Source organism: Hydra vulgaris, chromosome 11 (assembly GCF_038396675.1).
Source record: "Hydra vulgaris chromosome 11, alternate assembly HydraT2T_AEP".
Taxonomy (NCBI): Eukaryota; Metazoa; Cnidaria; class Hydrozoa; order Anthoathecata; family Hydridae; genus Hydra; species Hydra vulgaris.
This window is the reverse complement of record NC_088930.1, coordinates 40,866,780-40,890,422: the sequence shown is the minus strand read 5'-3', so window position 1 is coordinate 40,890,422 and position 23,643 is coordinate 40,866,780. Positions and strand designations below refer to the sequence as shown.

General features: G+C 27.2%; 2 protein-coding genes across 2 annotated transcripts in view; both read left to right on the top strand.

Annotated features, from left to right (window-relative positions):
- Positions 1-23,643, top strand: part of LOC100208531 (E3 ubiquitin-protein ligase HECW1) — a 52,241-nt gene that overhangs the window by 20,654 nt on the left and 7,944 nt on the right. The window contains exons 8-9 of the mRNA XM_065811086.1: positions 6,993-9,395; positions 11,553-11,642. Of these exons, the coding sequence (XP_065667158.1) occupies positions 6,993-9,395; positions 11,553-11,642 (2,493 nt within the window). The remainder of the gene's footprint in view (positions 1-6,992; positions 9,396-11,552; positions 11,643-23,643) is intronic.
- Positions 17,526-22,849, top strand: LOC100198876 (protein snail homolog Sna). The gene is made up of 2 exons (XM_065811088.1): positions 17,526-21,391; positions 21,495-22,849. Exons 1-2 carry the CDS (start codon positions 21,319-21,321, stop codon positions 22,472-22,474), a joined length of 1,053 nt encoding a protein of 350 aa, XP_065667160.1. The 5' UTR covers positions 17,526-21,318; the 3' UTR covers positions 22,475-22,849.

The following is a 23,643-nucleotide window of genomic DNA, read 5'->3' as shown; positions in this document are numbered from 1 at the left end:
ATTTAATTTAAATTAAGAAATTAGCATTAATTAAATATTTTATAAAGAAATTGGTAAACTACTAAGTTAACTAGTACTGTTAGAATTAAGAGTTGTTAGGTTTGATTCTTACAGTGATATACAGTTATGTTAAAGTAATATACAGTGATGTTAAAGTGATATACAGTTATGTTAAAGTGATATACAATAGTGTGATTCTATTTTTTAGTTTGTCATGCAAACCTTTTCTAAAACATGAATAATTGTATTCTAAGAGCAACTAAATAAAAAATAATTAAAAATTTGAAAATTTTACTAGGTCAAAAAAAAAAGTTACTTTATGGAAATAAGACAAAATTATTTCTTTTTTTTAGTCTTTTTTTATTTTATACATAAGCAAAAGAAATACGACAAAGTTTATAAAGTGAAGTTATTTTTTATTCGACATTTGCATAAACATTTCTGTTAAAAAAAAGTCTCTCAAGAGCATCATCAGACTTAGCCCGGGAACATCGGATGTCCATAGCTCGGAGTCCTCTCTCAGCTATTTCATTTGTTCGATGCACATTCTTGAATGAGATTTTAACACCAAGAATATGTCTTGTCAGAGCTTCTTGGGCTTTAATGCAACTTGATGTAGTTTCTTTTATGTTTTCCCAGTTGGGTTCCTCTCTCATTTTAAACCATGCAAGTGACCAAGAACAGCTAATAAACTTAGCTATTTCTTTCAATAATGGTCGTTCTTCAGGAAGTAGAAAGTAGCCTAACAAGACATATACTGCTCTGCTGTTCCACCTTGCTGAGTGAGAACTTGGTAATTTCGTTGGTAGCTGCAGTTTGGGTAAAATATTGGTGTCCAAATAGTGCCTAAATGCAATACATAACCTGGAAAAATAAACAATAAAATGGATCAACGCATTCATCACATATACAAATCATTGATATTGAAAATAATAATTTTTAATAAAACAAACCTAGCCAATACCTTATAATCATCTCTCCAGGTTTTTACAGTAGGAGGAGGATGAGGTGTTTTATGCAGGATATTGTATGATTCTTTCAATTGCGGATACTTATTTTTTAGTTTTTGAATGAACTTAAAATCAGTTAGAGTAGGCGATTTTGATGGTGTTGGCAAGTGGAAAATTACCATTTTTTTCAAAACAAGGTCCAAAATGTGAGCATTGCATCCATAATAAGGAACAGGCCTGTTAAATAGCTTAGATCTTAAAATCCCTACTACTCCACCAGAACCATCATAAGATCCACCTGAAGTAAAATGGAATAACTTATTTAATTGTATTATTTTATTATTTAAAAATAAATAATTTTAATTTTACTAACCTGTATTGACAGAGCAGGTGTCACAAATTATAAGGGATATTTTATGCACAACATTATACTCTAACAATGTTTCCGTTATCATAGCGGCTAGATTTTTAGAAGTTCCGCTAGTATGTAATGTTTTGAGGCCAATGTACCAAAATATTGGTCCATCAGACTGAAGGGCGATGACCATGCGTTCCACTTTTTTAATCCCATAATCATATGGTGCCACACCTTTTCCATCAAAGTGTAATATAAAGGATAATTGAACAGACAAAGCTTCTTTAAGTTTAAGTAGAGTTGTGACTTGCAACCTTTTACCAGCTTCAAAAATAGCCGATTAATTTGGAGTTGGAATGTCACTATGGAAATAACTTAATGAGCGAGTTACACTAACTCCTTTGTGGGTTGAGATACCAGCTTCTGCGCACATAATGGCAATTGGCATCGCCTTAAACCAAAAGTAAAATTAATATAAATTTAATAAAAAAACTTTTTTTATTTCCAAAAATTATTATTACTCACCTTTGATTTAAACTTCCGTTTGGGTCGTTCAAACAAAGGCTGAAAATCATCAACGTTATCATCATTTTCAGAGACTCTGTGTACAGTTGCTCTACATAATCAAGATCCATGTTTTTTGGTATCAACTGCCTGTTAGCAGGATGCTCAACAACTGTTTGGCTGATTAATACACAGCTCTTTCTATCATCCATTTGATGATTGTAGAAGATCTGCTCTTCCCTCTTCAGCTTTATATTTTTATTAAGGATACCAAATGGCATAAAAAAATCCATATTCGATTTTCTCTTCAAACTTAATTTATAAGCATTTACAACTTCATTCAATTTTTTTGTGATGCCAGCTCTGGATACTGAGGGCATGCTAAATTTCACATTCCAGAGCTGCTCCAAATCTTTTGCTATTATTTGCATAACAGCTCTTGATGGTGGTGTGGGGCGTGTGTCAGCTAGATGGTGATAGTAGCCAAGAATGTGGCGGACTTCTGGAATAGTCTTGAAATTGGCTAAGGATTTAGTCCGTAATCCATAAGGCGCTGCTGAAGCAAGCAGTTCCCGAGATTCCTTTGAACACGGTGGTATTAAGTTGTTTGCTTTTCTCTTTAATGCTCCTTTAGCACTTATGTTTGACATATTTAGGTAAATATAATTATAACTAAAATAGAAAATGGAATACAGTTTTTTTATTTCTAATCCACCAATAATTGTTAAGCTAGTTTTATATTATATTCACTATTAACTTCAGCTAATTAAAAGAATATCATACAAATTATCCATTTTTTTGCCTAAGTATTTTGTCTTATTTCCTTAAAGTAACTTTTTTTTTTGACCTAGTAAAATTTTCAAATTTTTAATTATTTTTTATTTAGTTGCTCTTAGAATACAATTATTCATGTTTTAGAAAAAGTTTGCATGACAAACTAAAAAATAGAATCACACTAATATACAGTGGTGTTAAAGTGATATACAGTGATTTTAAAGTGATATACAGTGGTGTTAAAGTAATATACAATGATGTTAAAGTGATATACAGTGATGTTAAAGTGATATACATTGATGTTGAAGTGATATACATTGATGTTAAAGTGTATACAGTGATGTTAAAGTTGACTTCCTTAAAAAAGATAGTGGTAATAGTTTGAATTGAATTGAGTTAAAATGTACTGTAGAATTTCATTATATTTCTATTTTAACATTCTAAAAGAAGATAATTTAAAAGAGAACAAAGAGAATATCATGTTTTTTCAAAAATACCGATAATAATCCACAATTGCTTCATTATCTCTTATCTTTAATTATATTTAATACTATGACCATGACTGGTTGAAATATATCTGATTTTAAAGAGAATTTTCTCAAAAATTAATTAATTTAATTTAAGTTAATAAATACATAGTTAATTTTTATTTAAAGAGATCCCTAAGTGCCGATACAAGTTGTGTTCATATTAAACAAAATGTTTAAAAAAATATTTGGGCTAATTTTTTTAAATTAAAACTAAATAATAAATGCATATCAATAAAACAAAAATTGTAGTTATAGTCAAAGCTCATGTTCTCCATTTTTTCTTGGTTACGGAGTCTTTATAATATACGTCGCAATCTACAGACTGTATAATTTATTTCATGCATGTTTAATTCATATCAGTTGCAATATATGACACCATTGTGAATTTTTTTTTTAATATCAAAGTATTTTATTTTGCCACGATCAGCAAATTATATTTGTATAAATATTATAAAGTCTCCGAAAATCAAGAAAAAATTGAGCTTGTGAATTGAGAATTGAGCTTCAACTAAAACGACAACTTGTTTTATTGATATGCATTTATTATTTAATTTTAATCAAAAAATTTAGCCCAAATATTTTTTTAAAACATTTTTTTAAATATGAACACAACTTGTCTTGGCACTTGGAGACCTCTTTAAACAAAAAAATGTAAATCTCAACTTTACAAAATGTATATTTCCCCAATTCCAACAATTTTTTTAATTGTTGTTACAACCCTCTCTTTACACTTTAACTTTAAAGCACTTCAAAATTTAGTAAGTAGTTTTTGAGAAAATTCAATTTAAAATTCTTTAAATTTCAACTGGTCATGTTAATAACTTATTTGAAAAGTTTTAAATCAATTTGCTCATAATAAACAAATTAGTTTAAAAAGAACTTTAATCTCTTCTTTTTAAAATATATATTTTTTCAAATTCATATTTCTATTTTTATATATTTAAACTGCTTTTAAAAGTTTTAAATTTGTTTATATATATATATATATATATATATATATATATATATATATATATATATATATATATATATATATATATATATATATATATATATATATATATATATATATATATATATATATATATACACAGGTCTTGGCAGGAATAGATAAGTGCGAGAGTGGAGAAAAGCTCTCATAAAACAAACATGGTGAGCCATGCAAGCAGCTCCTTTCAACAGCTTTTTATAAGAGCTTTCGGTTTATGCATGAGCTATCTGCTTATTCGTTAAAAAAATTGCTTGTTAAATACAAAATTGGATTGTATAATTGTTACAAGCATATGCTTGTAGCATTAATGTTACAAGAATATATACATAACAAGTGTTGTTTATCATGAAGTAAAAAGCAACATGTTTTTAAAGCATTGCAGAATATTATGCATTTATTGGTTTATTTCAAAAATGATTTTTGCGTTTTCATCTTAGTTAATACGATAATAGTCTTCTTTTATAAACAACTTTGTAAACTTGACCATAATGTCATTAATCTTATATGTATATTGACTGTTACACACAAAAAAAGAAAACCGAAGGTATTTTGCGAAAAGCCAATCTGAAACTTAAACTTTTTATTTTTTATTCAATGTAGTTTGGACAAGAATTTTTAATATTTTTAATCATTATCTAAATATAGAAAAAAAAAAGAAAGAAAGTGAATTTATTTATGAAAAAGATATACCTTTGCGAGAGCCATAAACTGCTCCTGTAAACCACTTAAGGGAGTGTTGGCAAGAGCGATAGATAAAGCTCTTGCTTCCCACTGAGGCCTGTATATACATATATATATATATATATATATATATATATATATATATATATATATATATATATATATATATATATATATATATATATATATATATATATATATATGTATATATATATATATATATATATATATATATATATATATATATATATATATATATATATATATATATATATATATATATATATATATATATTTTTTAGGGTGTCTCAAAAAACAACATTTTTGAAAAATATATGCAGAGACCCCCTTAATGTGTTCTATCTAATACAAAAACACTAGATTTAAAATTTTTTTGAATAATAAATATTTTAAAGGGTCCCTCAAGACCCTCGAATATTCAATGGGTCCCTAATATTTTCAAAAAAATTTTTTTTCGAAAATATGTCAACCTGGTACTCAAATGAAGCAAAATTATATAAAAATAATATAGATTTCAAATATAGAATTATTATTTTTGGTTTTATTACATGAAAAATTACGTTTTTTAACAAAAAACAAAAAAATGCATTTTTTATGTATTTTTATGACAATTTTGATAAGTAAGTTAAAATTTTTCCAAATTAAATATTATTTTTGAAATTTTTATATAATTTTGCTTCATTTGAGTACCAGGTTGACATACTTTTAAAAAACTTTTTTTTTGAAATGTTAGGGACTCATTAAATATTTGATGGTCTTGAGGGACCCCTTAAAATATTTTTTATTCAAAAAAAATTTAAATCTAGTGTTTTTGTATTAGATAGAACACATTAAGGGGGTCTCTGCATATATTTTTCGAAAATGTTGTTTTTTGGGACACCCTATTGTTCATGCTGTAACGTATTTTTGCGCTAAGTTTAAATTGCCCTGTATTTTTGCATTCTGCTTATTTTATAATGTAATTTTGTGCACTGTTTGCATTGTTTTTTGTTGTTGTTGTTTTTTGTTTTTGTATTTTTGTGTATTGTTTTAACTTTAACTATTTTATTTAGAATTTAATATATATATATATATATATATTTGTATATTATATTTATATATAATATATTATATATATATATATATATATATATATATATATATATATATATATATATATATATATATATAATTTAGAATTTAAATGCATCATTTATTTTACCTTTTCCTTTTTTTTAATTTGTTTATTTAAAATTTAAATAAATGTTCGTTTTGCCGTATTTCTTTTTAAATGTTTTTTCTTGAGTATAAATAAAACAGCTGTTTTTATTTTAAATATTTTGTTTAGAATTTAAATTAACATTAGTTTTGCCATATTTATTTTAATTATTTTATTCAGAATATAAATAAATTGTTTTATTTGGAATTAAAATAAAACTTGCTGTTTTTTTTTAAATTATTTTATTTAGAATTTAAATTTTGTTTAAAGTTGTTTGTTATTAAATTAAAATGAATTGAATTTAAAATATAATTCATTTAATGTAATTTTGATTTTAATTAAATACTTTTAACTTTCTGTATTTCAAATATTTTTCTTTCAATTATTAAAATTTGATGAGCAATTACTGCCAATCAACTTTGATTTAATTTTAGAAGATCAAAATGTCAATTTTTCTAAAAGTAGCCAATCATTGATTGTTGATCAGCCACTATTTCGAGCACTGATATATACATATATATATATATATATATATATATATATATATATATATATATATATATATATATATATATATATATATATATATATATATATATATATATATATATATATATATATACATGTATATACATATATATGTATACATACACATACATATATATATATATATATATATATATATATATATATATATATATATATATATATATATATATATATATATATATATATATATATATATATATATATACACATATATATACACATCTATATACATATATATATATACATGTATATATATACATACATATATACACATATATACATATATACATATATATATATATACATATATATATATATATATACATATATATATATATATATATATATATATATATATATATATATATATATATGTATATATTTATATATGCATATATATGTATATATATGTATATATATATACTTTTCTATTTTAAAGCTCGTCTATCAAGAAGGATATCAGCTTCTTGTGTTAGCGGTAAAGAAACTCTTCCACCTTTACCAAATTCTAGTTCTTTCACATTTTCTGATAATGGAAATAAAAAAAGTCAGCGGCCATATTCATATCACCCTAATGGAGCAAAGCGATCTTTAATTGGATTTGAAAATAATTCATTTTTCGAAGATTTTAATGATATGTGCAAACAATCTTCTATTAAAGAAGAAAATAGTTTACTTCAGCAAAAAAGCAAAAGCCAAAGTACAGAAATATTATGTTTTAATGATTTTAGTAATAGTCACAATGAGGAAAATTCGGTGCATAATTATGCAGAACTTGAAATAGAGCAGGATTGCTTACCAATGTCAAACAGTGAGCCAATACTTGATCAGGTTAATTCACTTGATACAAACAATTCTTGTGTAAATTCTTTCAACCAAGATATTGAACAGCTTCCAGGAAGTAGTCCTAGTATTGAATGTTCACTCTCTAAAGAACATGTTGAGAGTCAAAACACTTTAAGTGATTGTTCAATTAGTTCAGATAGTAAAATTTCAGTAGATATACTTACATTGCTAATAAACAAAGATATACCAACAATCGAAGGTGGGATGCCAACAACAGAAAATGGAATCGGGAGGGTTGAATGTAGTTCAGGAAATGATATTGATGACGATGCTGATGATGAGGGATATATCGAAGTTGAGCATGAGTTTACAAGAGATGAAGAGTTAGAATCAAATGCCTCATATGAGTCATCTGAAGCCGATGATTTTAATGACTCTTCTATTTTAAGAGCAAATAGTCGTCAGCAACTATTAGTTGATGACGAGTATAGTGATGAGGATTTGTTAAGCTTTGTTTCTCCGGATTTTGCAGATGTTCCTTCAAGTAGCAAAACTGAAAATGAAACGGATACAAGTCAGAGTGATTCATTTGTTCCAATTGTAAAAAGTTCTGAATTTTTAAATGTCGTAAATTTAACTCCTGACAATTTAACGATCCAATCAACATCTGAGTGTAATTTAAATAAAATAAATGAGTTCACTTGCACAGAAATAAATAGTTGTAACGAGTTTAAATACATAGAAAATAACTATTTAGAAGGTGATGGATTAAAATGTACAGAGTTTTTTGGACAATTAGGAAAAAATATAACTAGTGATAAATCAATACAACCTGTAGATATTACTTCTGGTTCTTTAGACCAAATCCCTCAGTGTGATTTTAGCAGTATTATGAATTCTAGCAGGTCTGTTTCATCAATTGATGCTTGCAATGAACAATTTGGTTCAAACTTTGTTAATTTATTTACATCAAACTTTTTGACTGATCCAATAAGTAATCAAAATAACTTAGCTGATATTCCATTTCAAGTGCACTGTAATGAATCAGGAAAATTAGATTCCAATACAATACAGCATAATAACTCTGACACACTGATTTCTAAAACAGTTACTGAGAAAGAAACACCTTTTAATAACAATAATAAAAATAAAAATTCTAAAGCTAAACAAACTCAACAAGCAAATTTTAAAAATAAAAGTGAAACAAACAATATTGAAAGGTTTTCAGAGAATGCTAGTAAAATAGGAGATAATCTGATTACCCTGATACAAGAGTTTCCTCCATTTACTAGTAGTAGTGCTGTAACTACAAATAAAGAAAATTTTTCAACACCAATTTCATTAGTTTCTTCTGAACTTCAAAGTTGTAAATATAAAAGTTACAGTAAAGAGTTACTTCAAATGGACTTGTCTCCTTTTTCATCTGTTGAGATGCCGAGTACACAATTAATGCCATTAACCACTTCTGCTGGTAGTCAAAAGCCTGATTTATCTTCTACTGTGGAAGAAACAACAGTAGCTGAACATCAGTCAACATTAGAAAGTAGATCTAGTGAAAGGCGTCGCAGTGCGCGTTCTCGTAAATCCAAGACTCGGCAAACTGTTGAGTCATCTCTTTTAAATGATGTTACTGACAATGCTGCTCCTTTATCCAAAGATAATCCTCCTCCTCTTCCTCCTCGCCAGAACAATCCACGTCGCATGAACACTCCAGAGGTAGATCTTAATTCAAGAATGGTTACTGATGAAGCATTTAGTTTGTCAAATCAGTCTGTATCATCTGATTTAGCAACTACTCCATCACACCAATCTGTACCAACAGGTGGGGCTAAGCCTAGACCAAAACCAAGTATTGAAAACAGAAGTTCTGAAAATTTGTCTGAAAATACAAAAAATCGTCAACCTCATTTATCTCGTCAGCAAATTGCTAGAGAATCATTGCGTCAAATACCAACACCAAAACTAATGAATAGATTAACTTCAACAAGTGGGCGCACACCTGCAGAAAGGTCTGCCTCAAAACCAGCTTTAACTAATGAAGATAGGTTACCAAAAAGTAAGTTTACTTTATTACATTAGCATAAGTTTCATTACATCAGCAATATATGTGTGTGTGTGTGCGTGTGTGTATGTGTGTGTGTGTGTGTGTGTGTGTGTGTGTGTGTGTGTGTGTGTATATGTATATATATATATATATATATATATATATATATATATATATATATATATATATATATATATATATATATATATATATATATATATATATATATATATATATATATAAATTAGAAAGAAAAAATTAAAAATTAGTAAAAACTCTTATCTAATTTTTAGTTGCATATATATGTCATATATTTATATATATATATATTAATATATATATATTTATATATATATATATATTTATATATATATATATATATTTATATATATATGTATTTATGTATATATATCTGACACAACCCATCACAAGTTGACTGCAGTTTTTTTGCATATATTGATAATTTGCTTTAATTAAATTAAAAAATGCGCTGAAAAAATCAAACAATAATAAAGAGAAAATTAAAAAAAAAAACAACCATACACTTAAAGGAGAAACAAACTTAACGAATGGTAACAGCAACAACAAACTATTTATTTTTTGTAAGTCTTTTTACAATAGCTTTGATAATAATAGTAATAATAAAAACAATAATAATAGTAAAAAAAAAAATTAATACAAATTATAGTAACAGTAATAATAAGTATGTTTACAATAACTACCATGAACTCTTTTGATAAACTGATCTTATCTTAATAATTTATCAACGTATCTCTTTTTTTTTAATCTATTTTTTCTTTTTTTTTTCTTTTTCTTTTTTTGTTAAGTTAAAATCGATGTTCGAATTTTCTTTTATTTGTTTTTTAAATGTTAATTTTGAGTGTTTATTTGTTAAAAGTTTCTTTTTTTATATTGTGTTTTTTTTTTTTGTTGTTGATATTTTTGAATTCTTTATTTGAAACAATTGATAATTAAATCAGTTTTTGATTTTCTTTCTTTTTTTCCTTTTTCTTTCAATGATTAAAGAAACACAACCGCCATCTGCGATGACCTTGCAAAGAATAAAATAATGAAAAGATAAAATAAATAAAGCATAAACCAGAGAAAATAAAAGCAGAAAACTAATGTATTTTTTAATTTAGAAGTGTCTCAATTAATAGTTCAAACTTAATTCAATTTAAAGCACTTCATTTAATAGTTTAAAGCTAATAATTTTTTCCTAGATTGTCACTTTAATATAGCGTTTAGATTGATTAATTGTATCATTTATGAGGTGCAACTGTTAATACTATACATGCCTACCTGTAACAGTTTTACACTTACTTTTAATTTCTGATCATTATGTCAGACATTATTCATTCACAGCAGGCACAGATGCTGGGATGCGTAGTCCCAAAAGGACTCCGGCTTTATATCTCTACTTTTTCCAAGTCTGTAGTGTCCAGAAGCTCTAAATATGTTTGTTGACTTATGATCTGCTATAAGAAAAAAATTCATGAGATTTAATGACTTGAAACTTATTGTTTTTTAGCCCAGAGTCCTGGAGTTCCGGAGTCCTTGCCACCATTATAACTACGGACTTCAGGTTCAAAAAATAATCGTTCCTTTAACTTAAAAGTCTTAATTTTTTTCATATCAGTAGTTCATAAACTTATTTATATTTTTAGAGCTCCTGGATACCAAAAACTAGTATGAAGTAATCTTTTTGGGACTTTCAAATCCGGAGTCCTTTTTGGGACTCCGCATCCCTGCACAGATGTTCATAAGACATGACATTTTAAAGATGTCACAAGTCTGTAAAAATTTCCAACTAACATTCTGTGCCCATTGGGTTGCGTTTATGAGAATTTTTAACATAGTTGGGTTTATTAATTTTTTTTTGCAATGTCTAAAAAAAGGATATTTATCAATCAACATTTTAATATGGGATTTATCTAAGAAACACACTGAATAAAAAAACAAATATTACAAAAAAAATCTTATTAATGTTTTAATTAGTCACAAATTCAAATAAGTATTTACGATTTCCTAATTTTTTGTTTTTGTTTTGCTTTATGCTGTCTGTGTGTTTAATGATTTAAAATGCTGTTGTTATTAAATTATAAAGTTATTTAAAAATCATAATATTCCAAATAAGTTTATTTATTGTTCCAAACAATATGCTTATAGATTGGGAGAAAGCTACAGATTCTCATGGGCGTGTATATTACATAGACCACAATAGAAAAACAACTACCTGGCATCGTCCTCAAATTGATGGTGAGTTTCTTTTCTGAAAATATAATGGGTTTCTTTTTTATTTATAAACTCTTTCTAAATATAATTTAAAACATTTTTATGATGTCTATTAATAGTCAAATAAATATTGGAAATTCCCTCTCTCCTCCTTGTCAGCAATTATCAAACATTTTGTGACTCTCCTAATTAACTTCAAACAAAGTAAAAATTTTGTTGAAATCAATTTACTATTAGTTTTCTTTTTCTTCGTCTCGATAGTTGTCAATTTTTGTTGACGTAAACAAGAAATTAAAAATAAGCATTAATTAAAAATAAGTTGAAAATAAGCATTAGATAAGCATTAGATCTTCCTAAATAATATGTCAAAACTTTGTTCTTTGAGAGAGTTGCACAATATTTTTGTAAAATACACTAAATAACACTATGTTTACATATATACTCCTTAAGAAATTATGGATATTTGTAAGCATGTATGTACGTATAGATTTAAAATTAAGTAAAAAACTCTAATTACAAATATTTTTTCTTTGAATTTGCAAAAACATTTGTGGAGGGTAAAATTAGTCTTAACAGTTTGCCTGTAATTACTAAGTAATTACAGGCAAACTGTTGTTAAGACTAATTTTACACGGGATCTTGGTTTTTACAAGTATATATATTAAAATATTCTATATTTTAGTAACCTTCCTAACATATTAGTATAATGAATTTCATATAATTGTGTTGGAATAAGAAATCAAAAGAATATGATAATCAAATTTTCAAGCCCTTCGAGCGTCAGATTCCATCTTGTACTCTAAATATACTTATATGTTGTTGTTATGTTTTTTTTTTTTTTCTATACTTTTATCTTAAGAGTGACATTTTCTCTGCTTAGACCTATATTTTCGCTTAAAAATCTATTTAATGAATCACAAAATAGTCAAATAAATATTGGAAATTCCCTCTCTCCTCCTTGTCAGCAATTATCAAACATTTTGTGACTCTCCTAATTAACTTCAAACAAAGTAAAAATTTTGTTGAAATCAATTTACTATTAGTTTTCTTTTTCTTCGTCTCGATAGTTGTCAATTTTTGTTGACGTAAACAAGAAATTAAAAATAAGCATTAATTAAAAATAAGTTAAAAATAAGCATTAGATAAGCATTAGATCTTCCTAAATAATATGTCAAAACTTTGTTCTTTGAGAGAGTTGCACAATATTTTTGTAAAATACACTAAATAACACTATGTTTACATATATACTCCTTAAGAAATTATGGATATTTGTAAGCATGTATGTACGTATAGATTTAAAATTAAGTAAAAAACTCTAATTACAAATATTTTTTCTTTGAATTTGCAAAAACATTTGTGGAGGGTAAAATTAGTCTTAACAGTTTGCCTGTAATTACTAAGTAATTACAGGCAAACTGTTGTTAAGACTAATTTTACACGGGATCTTGGTTCAGGTGTTTGCATCAGCTGTGTGTTTCACTTTTTTTGGTGTAAAAATTAAAATTTTGGTATTTTTTGAAAGTTCTTTAATGAAGTCTATTATTTTGAGACATTAGAGAGTTGTCAAAAGATAACTTATAAACAATATAGTAAATGTAACAAATTTTTTGTGTGCATAAAATACATAATTATTGTACATTTAATACTTTAATCCAGTTGCACACCTTAAAGATATATGAGCCACGCATAAGATTGAACTGTGGCTCACTCATACTAAGTGTAACTTTTACATTAAAAAATTGTTGTCTCCTGCGTATTAGAAATAAAAAGTATTAGAAATACAGCAAAGACTTTTAATATCCCATATGCAACATCTTGTCATTTTTGGTTGATGGAAATATTAGAGTGGCTCTGAGCTATTATATTAAAAGAATATTCGCAGTAAAGCAAGAGTTAGAACTAAAAGAATATATTTTGTCAAGTCAAAATATATTTATTCAAATCTAACTCTTGATTAACTGTTAGTATTCTTTTAATATATAATAATATTTAAAAAATATTCACAGTGAAGCAAGAGTTAGAATTGAAGGAATATATTTTGACTTGCTCAAGAATGTTCTATGACCTTCCAATGAAAGAATGTCAGTGTATAGCTTTCGAGATGGAACTGTTAAAAAAGAAAATGTCCTACTGAAGTGGTACAAGCACTCAATGGCAGGTGTTGAATGGACAAATAATTTTAGAAAATCACATCCAGATTTTTAAAGGAAACATTAATCAATGTCCATAATGTAAATATATTTTTTGATAAATTAGTTATAAATTTTGATAAAAGTAGTTCTTGCAAGATCACCAACATTCGCAAATGGAACTTGGATTTTTAACCTTGATGAAACTGGAACTGTTACTGTGCTAAACCCACAAAAAGTATGGTAATCTTCAAAAAATTGTATATTTTTATTAATTTAATTTTTTATTTCATAAACTTTTTGATTTTAAGATTCTTAAAAAAAAAGGTGTTAAAAGTTCTGGATAATATCCTCCACCAGCAATTGTCTTTCCAAGAGTGCAATTAAATCGTTTATTTCAGAAACCTGTCAAGTGCCTTTTTTAACTTTTTGGAAAACTAAAAAAAACTTTTATAAGATTTTCTGCGATAAAAGTAAATTTCAAGACAATACAATCCATTGAATAACTTATTAGCAAGCAATACAATATAAGCAATTTTATTATCGCAATAATTTAGATCTTCCTATATTTATGAACGGTGATGTACTCGATGAGTCATCTACTCTTCATCTTCTAGGATTAACTCTTAATTCCAATATTTCTTGGAAACAAAATATCAAATCAGTTGCAAAATTAGCTAATTATCTGCTAAGGTTGCATCTCTTTATCGAGCTCGTCACTTTCTTACTTCGGATTCTATTCTCTATCTCTATAAATCTCAAATCCGATTGTATGGAATACTGTTGCCATATCTGGGGCAGATCTTCTAATGATGCCCTTTCTCTTTTAGACAAGGTGCAAAAGCGCATTGTAAACATAGTTGGACCTGCTCTTGCAGCCAGCATTAAACCATTATCACATTGTCGTAATGTTGCTTCTCTTACTCTTTTCTAAAAATACTATAATGGGCACTGCTCTAAAATTTATTCTCATGTTACTCGTCATTCAATTAAGTGTCATCCTTTTTCTGTAACTGTTCCTAAGTGCTCCAAAAATGCTTATTCGTCTAGTTTTTTTCCTCGAACATCAGTTCTTTGGAATTCGCTTCCTTCATCTTGGTTTCCTGATTCATATAATTTGCAATTCTTTAAGTCGTCCGTCAATCGTTATGTTGCTCTACAATCTTCATCTTTTCTCTTGCAGTAACTTCCAACTTTAATTAGTGGTTGCTTGCAGCCTTGTTGGAAGCGAAGATGTTTAAAAAAAAAAAAAAAATTTAAGTGTTGCAATTAAGTAACGCTAAGTAAATTTGTTGAAAACAATCTAAGATTAAATAAGTTTTTAATCAAAATTAAGTGTCTATCAGACGTTCAGCTTTATACACTGTATATAAAAGAAGAAATACATCATCAGCAGTACATGCAAACATAATAGACACTGATGACTTCGATGTATTTATAACTCTTTCAGCATGTTTAGTACTTTTCCGGAATACCATTTGTTTTAGTTTTGGACCATCAGAAAGATTAGTTTCATCATAGTTTAATATATTTTGTGGTAGAACTTTTTTTTATAGTTTCTTCTAAATTATTAAAAAATCTATTTACAGAATCGTATGAAATTGTAGCACGCTTTTCTACAAATATTTTTGACATTCTTGATGAGATAAAAGACTTGATTGCCGTTCTCAAAATGATCACACCTGATCATCACTAGACAAATTTTTTTTAAAACATAAGCAGTCTCTTCCAGATTTGTTAAGAAAGCTTTCTTAACAAATAAAAAAATAAAACAAATAATAAAGTAGACCTCAAACTATTAAATAAATAATTTGAGGTCTTCTTTATCAAATGGATAGCCTAAATCACTAAAGTTGCAATGTATTGTGCAACTGACATCTCCTCGTCTGGTCTCAAGTTTGATAACCCTTTTAAGTACACTATCTTTTTTGTTTTGGGCTGTTTTTGGGCTGTTTTTAACTAATTTTTAAGTAGTTTCTCACCACTATCACAATTCTGTTATAAAAAAGTAAAAAATATGAGCTAAAAATTCAAATTTATGTATCTTTAAATATTAATTTTATTATCATAAATATTTCAATAATAAAAACAAGTTAATTTAAAAGGTGCTCATTAACCCCATATAAAAGTACTCAATTACCATACCTTACTTTAAATACCTATATTTTATAAATAATTTATTTATAAGACTTGAAAATTTGTACAAGTTAAATCCAATATATGTATGGTATACTAGAGAAAGTTCGAAAATCTAAGAAAGTTTCAACTACAATTGCTTACCCTTAGGTGTTGTTATCGGTTATTTATTTTCAGCCAAAAGAGTTGTAATTAACAACTTATATTTTCTTAAAGTTACCTTAAGTGTTTCTAGCTTGAAAATGAACTAAGTATTGGTGTTAAATGTTTTATTTGGCTTTTAAAATGAATATGTTATCGGGTGCTCGATTTCCACACATTACGTTATCTAAAAATTAATATTAAAAAAGCTCTAGTTAACATAGAATCGACTTCGAAAGCGTTCAAAACTTTTAATTTGACGTTTTAGATTCTCGCACACTTTCTAGATCTTTTAAATTAGATTGTTTAAATACTTACGTACACTTGACAAATATTTCATAATTTCCTAATTTTATTTAATTATGTTTTTTTTAATTAAATAAAGCAATTGAGATAAATTTAATTTTTCTAGATATTAGTTTTTTTAGTTACTTATATTTCAGACTATTTCCGAATAAAAAAAAATTAAGAAGAACGCATTTTGTTTTTATTTGACTAATTTAATACTTAGCAATAGAATGTTTTTATTTTTTAAACGGATTTTTGCTGCTGATTATGGAATTTTATATTCAATTGAAAAACTATTTTTTAAGTAGCTAAAAAATTACACGCCTTCGCTAATTTTATAAAATATTTAAATAAAGATAATAATCTAAATAAAATTTTTCTTCCTCACTCCCACTATCTGACAACGATATCAATACATTTATACAAAAGAATGTTTGATTTTTTTGTGTCTTTCATTTTTTATTTATTTTTTATTTTGTTTTGCATTTTAAAAAAAAGTATCCTCCTGGAAGTCACTGAACATTAAAAATTAGCGAGCACTTCTTAAATCTTTTGGAATACTTTAGTTAAAAAAGTTCTTTTTTTAAGAATTGCTAAATGAGATTTCAGCAGTTGTGGAGCAGTGGTTAGAGTTCTGGCTCAGAATCAAGAGGTTCCTAATTCAAGGCTGGCTCTAGCTTAATTAGAAACATTGGTAAGGAAGGAGGCGTGAGCTTTCTTATTTCTTTTTCTTATTTTTTCGCGGTACTCTGTGATAGGACCTATCGGTCCTATCACAGAGCCTATCGGTCCTATCGGTCTTATCACTCTTTGATAGGACCTATCGGTCCTATCACAGAGCCTATCGGACCTATCACTCTGTGATAGAACCTATCGGTCCTATCACAGAGCACCGCGAAAAAATATTGAAAAAATTTTGCAACCTCTAAATTTAGCAATTAATTAACTTATATTTCAATATAGAATATTTTAAATATATAAATTTCACGATAATAATCGAATTTTTATAATTAGAGCCCTAAGCGAACATGTTTAATTTTTTACAAGTATATATATTAAAATATTCTATATTTTAGTAACCTTCCTAACATATTAGTATAATGAATTTCATATAATTGTGTTGGAATAAGAAATCAAAAGAATATGATAATCAAATTTTCAAGCCCTTCGAGCGTCAGATTCCATCTTGTACTCTAAATATACTTATATGTTGTTGTTATGTTTTTTTTTTTTTCTATACTTTTATCTTAAGAGTGACATTTTCTCTGCTTAGACCTATATTTTCGCTTAAAAATCTATTTAATGAATCACAAACTGCCATTCTAGAGACTTTGTTGAAGTTCGTATTAACCTTCACTCTTTTGCAAAATTGTAAGCTAAACAACATAAACGTTTTTATTTTTTACGATATCTTTTTTCTTTTCTTTACAACTTTTACATGATTTATGAATTTTACTTTTCTTTGAGCTATAATTTGAATAGAACGGTCAGTATAAACCGACTACAATGTGAACATTTAAAAGGCTTCTCTCCTTAAACACGACTACAATGTGAACATTTAAAAGGCTTCTCTCCTTAAACAAGACTACAATGTGAACATTTAAAAGGCTTCTCTCCTTAAACACGACTACAATGTGAACATTTAAAAGGCTTCTCTCCTGTAAAAGTCCCGTATTTGAGTTATCGCTGAGCTATACTTTTATTCTGTCAAGCTTTCAGGATTGCCCAGTTCTCAACTAATTGGGCTATTACTTGTTAAGGTATGCAAACAAATAGAAAAAAAATTATCGATTCATTTTTTGAACAGATTTCTTGATTTGTGCACTTGTGTTTCCTGTTAACTATACCTTTATTAAAGATTTATTTAAATACCACATGCATATGGGTTAGTTTATTTGTTGCTTAACTCAGTATTTTAAGTGCCGATAAAATCTTTATGTTCTTTATAATCAAACATGGATTGGGCCTTTTAATGTTTGCTTTTAACCATTTTTTATATATTTTTTCATTCCATTTAAATTTCTGGAAGCCAGATATTAGAATTAGCAACACAGTTGACTCTCGGTATCTCGAACTTTCAGGGGACCGGGAAAAAAGTTCGAGATATCGAGAGGATTTTGGCTCTAATGAGTGCGCAAGGGACCGAAAATAAAGTTCGAGATATCGAGTAGTCGAGATATCGAGAGTCAACAGTAAACTTCGAATTACGAAGTTTACTGTTCGCCTATCAGTAAACTTCGTATTACGAAGTTTACTGATAGGCGAAGGTGACTTCGGCTTGGACTTTGGTGCCGAATTTGAAATAAAAATTCAGCCTTCAGTTAAATTCGGTAACAATTTAAAATTTCATTAAACTTTCAGTTAAATTCGAAAGACATTTTTTTTTTCAATTAAGAATAATAATCATAAAATACTATTTTTTATGTACATCAACCTGTTTCTCCGCGCAGCGACCTTCTTAGTCAAAGAGGGTTGGAACCACTATGAAAAAGAAAAAAAAATGAGAAGCTTTCTTAACTAAAGTGGCCTACTCGGACTTAGGAACATGTATTCAGTAAAAAAAAAAGAGGAGAAAAAAACATAATAGAAATAGATTTGTCTTACAGAGTCAATATTCGAAAAGTCTACTTTAAACGCAAAATCACTCATTACCCAGGAAAAAAAGTTCTATTGAAATTCTATAGAATTCTTTAGAATTTCTATAGGCCATATGTTTCAAAAGTTTATAGAAATTATATAGAACTTTTTTTCCGGGTAAATCTTATTTACCGCTTTCAAAAAATCATAAATCTATTCCCTTTAAAACATTGACATTCGAATTTTTGAAATGAACGTTTAACAACGTGTTTTTTTGTTCACGTTCGTTCAAAAACAGCAGTTTTAAAGATCATAACTTAAATTCTCTTTATTACTTCATTTTTAGATTTTTTTTCCTCGACGTAAATTGTTTTTTTTTGTAAGCGTATATTTTTTTAATAAATTAAAAATGACTTTGCTTGTCTTTCGTCATGTTTTAAATTATAGTTAATTAAAAGCAAAAAAAAAATAGTTTTAACTCATAAAAAATGACAGCAGCCGTGAGCAGTGGTTAGAGCGCTTGCTTTAGAGTCCAAGGATTCGAAGCGAGGTCTTGGCATATTTCATGCGATCGGTAAGAAAGAAGGTTTGAACTTCCTAGTTAAATGCTTTTCCGCGGTACTCTGTGACAAAACCGTTAGGTCTTCTTGGGGCACCCAAACAAAAACAAAAAAAAAACTTCATAAAATTTATAAAAACTTTTTAAAAATTTCTTTTTCAATTAAATGTGTTTTTAAAATTCAAATTCGGCTTTCAGTTAAACTCGGCTTAATAGTCCAAAATCGTCTTTCAGTTAAATTCGATGTACGCTTTCAGTTAAATTCGGTGTACCATATGATCTAAATTCGTCGTTTAGTTAAATTCGGGTCTCAAAAAGTCAACTTCGCCGACCCTTAATTTAGATATAGAAATCTCCTAATAAAATAGAAGGATGGTTGCAAATAGGAGTTTAGAACTAGTTTCTGTAAAAATTGTATCAATCTTTATTTTTAATAAAGCTAACACTTTAAATTATTGCTACGTATCGCAATAATTTAGAGCCATAATTTTCGATATTAACTTTTGCTATTAATTAAGTGTTAAAAATTTTGATGCCGTTCTACGCTGACATTTTCTGATGCTTTTGTTGTAGTTACTTTTTTCGACGTTATTGCAGCAACCCATTCTAAATGTAATTAATTGAAAGCACACCGGCCCTGACTTTTCCAACTCAAAGAAATATCATGTCGTTACCCTTATTGTAAATTTGCTACAGGTTAATTTACTCTCTCATTAGTTTTTGTCTTTTTTTTATTTATTTGTAAATAATACTTCTGTTTTATTGTATTGCACTAATAAATGTAATGATTAGCTTATTTAAATATAATACAATTTTGTCACAAAACATTTTGAATTAGATATTGCATTTATTCAATAATTAAGGCATTTATAATTCATTCTTTCCTAATGTTAAAATTTTTTGTCAAATTAATTGCCGGTGGAACAATTAAAATTTTCTATTTGTGATTAAAAATTGGGTTTATATATAAGCTTGCCGAGAACCTCTTTCATATATGAAAAAATCTATTTTAAATTTCCACCCTATATTTTGGAGTTACCTTTTTTTAGTTTTATTTTTTAATTGTTTTTGAAAAGGATAAATATTTTGAATTATATTATACTATTTAAATTTAATTTTTTTTTGTCATGTTTACTCATATTGTTATGTTTATCTCGTTATTTTTAAGAAAAAATGTTTATATCTTAGTAAGAATTCCGCATGTAATAGTGGATTATCATTTCGTTTTAAAAATGTTTGCAATACTATTTGCAAATAGTCATTTAGATTTTTGTATTGATTTCAGCATTTTTTTGAATGGTACTTCACTACTTCTTCGAAATATTAAAATTAAATAATAAAAAAAAAATTGCCACACGTATTAGAATTCCTTTATTGATGTTTGAAGACTGATTTGTTTTTATACGTTTTATTGATTGGTTAACTGACTTTTTTAACTACACAGTGAAGTGAAACAATAGAAAGCACGTGCATATTTATCACTTATAAAAAGCACGAATTATTTGCGTTCGGTTTTAATTGATCTTTAGAAATAACAATTAGTGTCAAGAAATAGGTTTTTTTTTGCAATTTTTTACCCCCGGTTTGTCACACTACATTTGATTTAAACTATCTTTTAAAGATGTTAACGCGTCACACCTGTTATTTTTAATTCGCTGACGCTTTATTTATAATTTGTAATCAAAACATTTTTTTAATGGAATCTGTCAAAAGGCTCTATTGTACGTAACATTTTAAACAGGGGGATTAAATTATTATCTCACTGCTAGCAGGTTTTACGTCTTACGTCTTTCGCGTTTATTTATCTAGCAGGTTTAATATTAACAAAATCTTTGCTGCAAGTTAAATTGGAAAACCGCTTTATATCCTAATGCCACGTTCATTTTTGGTGAAGCAGTTTTTTGAAAATAGTAGCAGCAAATTGCCTAATGCTTCTAGATTTCGTAAGTTTTATTTTCTTTTAAATTATTAAAGAAAAAAATACTTTGAAATTATTTTGTTTCGTTTGTTATTAAAAAGTCTCGTTTAAAAACTAATTTGTTTTAGGTTCTCAAAGTACTTATCATTCAAATGGTTTAGTTGATCGTATAGATAAGATGGGATTTAAAAAAGACTTAACATCCAGCGAAGATTGTTTTGATCGGCTATATACGAACCAACAATGTTGCAACAATTTTCTTCTTAATCGCAATGCACACAAGCAGCGCGCATATTCGCCTAATAATCGACTTTTAAATAAATCTTATAATGCGTTTTCTAAATTAGATTTTAATAGAGAGGGTTCTCTCGAAACTTTTTTGGGCGAATGTAATCAAGTTAGCATGTGTGATAGATCTAATCGATATTCGGTATCATCTAAATCTAGAGTAGCAGAATTTTTGACAGAAAATTTTGATCAAAAGGAAACGATTATCATAGTGCATCCATCTGATTACGACGACGCACTACACGATGTTCAGAAAGTTCAGTTTGAAAACAAAAAATTGGAAGGGGGAAAAGATATTTTGGATTTTAATTATCACAATGACCCTCCTCAACACATTCAAAAAGTTCCAGAAATTTTTAATAAAATTGAAAACGAAAAATTACTTAGTACTAAACAGATTATAATTGACGCCAGTATATCACAAAATGATACGCTAAGTAAATCAAAATCCGGCAAACCTCCACGTACCTTTTCGTGTAAATATTGTGTTAAAGACTACATGACACTTGGAGCATTAAAAATGCATATACGCACCCACACTCTTCCTTGCAAATGTCCCATGTGTGGAAAAGCCTTCAGCCGTCCTTGGCTCCTTCAAGGACATGTTAGAACTCATACGGGAGAGAAGCCTTTTAAATGTTCACATTGTAGTCGCGCTTTTGCTGATCGTTCTAATCAACGCGCTCATATGCAAACGCATTTTGAATCCAAAAAATTGGAATGTAGTAAGTGTTGTAAAACATTTATTCGGTTTTCACAATTATCAAAACATGTTCTTATTGGTTGTGAAATCGAAAATCAAGCCCCTGTTACCTCTTAAACTGTTTATACTTTTTCGATGTACTTTTTTGAAATCAAAGAGTTATTATTTTATAGAGTGTTTAGTAGAAAATAAAGAACATATTAATGCATGATTTTATTCGATGTTTACAGATTTCAAATTACTAAAAACGCATTAATCAGTTCTCTCCTATTCGCCATTAAATTTAAATTTTTCCCTGAAAATATGATACTGTTGATTGTACATAGAAATTCAAACGATGTACACAATTTTCTTTATATTTTTATAAATACAAACCTTTTTAGACAGTTTTAGTAGTAAAAATGTATTTATAAATGATAATGTTTTCTTTATATTTGTACCTATATTTGTATATATGTTATGAAATGAGTTGCAGAAAAACCTTTTTTCTTCTATATTAAATTATACTTGTTTTTCGGTTTCAATAACTGTTTGAATATTATCCAATTTTTTTATTATCCAAGAAAGTTGCTTAATACTGTTTAGCATTTACAAAGAAACTCATACCATAAAATTTTTATAAATTTATATTGCTGAAATGAAATCATGGCCTTATTTAATTTTTTAGAAATATAACATGAGATTATATTGTTTCAAAAATGAAAATATAAACTTTCTTTTTAATTTTAAATGTTATACTTATTATTTTTATTTTGTCTTATACATTTTATAATTTGACTGCTTTGTAAATTTTTTTATAGTTAATAGAAATACAACCAGCTGATTTAGGCCTCGCTGTGTGTAGAGAGAGTCTTGTTTCCCTTCCCTATCTCGTAATTCTGTTTTCTTGCCTCGAAAAAAGTGAGCCAAATACATCCATTAACAATAAACCGAAAAAATTCTAGTTAGGTTCTAATTTAACTTAATTCTGTTCAAATGACTAGATTGGTTAAAGAGTCAACATTCGAAGTGAAAATGGCATTAAGTGTTATTTTTGTTTGGTTTTTGTATAACCACATCGTTATTTTAGTTGCATTTACGTAGTAATTATTGTTTAGTTATAATCTGTATACAGTTTATATACACATCAGTATTTTAGGTGAACATTTATGTAATAAGTGTAATTTTTATTACTACTACTAAATGAAGATGTGTTAATTTAAATTCTGTCAATAAATTTCAATCTTATTTTAAATTTTCAAAAAATTATTTTTTAAATACTGTCCCCTCTCCCGAAAAATTGTGGG

Excerpts from the sequence above, each read along its gene's own strand:
- LOC100198876 (XM_065811088.1), top strand. The coding sequence starts at position 21,319 with ATGCCACGTTCATTTTTGGTGAAGCAGTTTTTTGAAAATAGTAGCAGC. Across the intron at positions 21,392-21,494 it reads GCCTAATGCTTCTAGATTTC|GTTCTCAAAGTACTTATCAT; the intron begins GTAAGTTTTATT and ends AATTTGTTTTAG.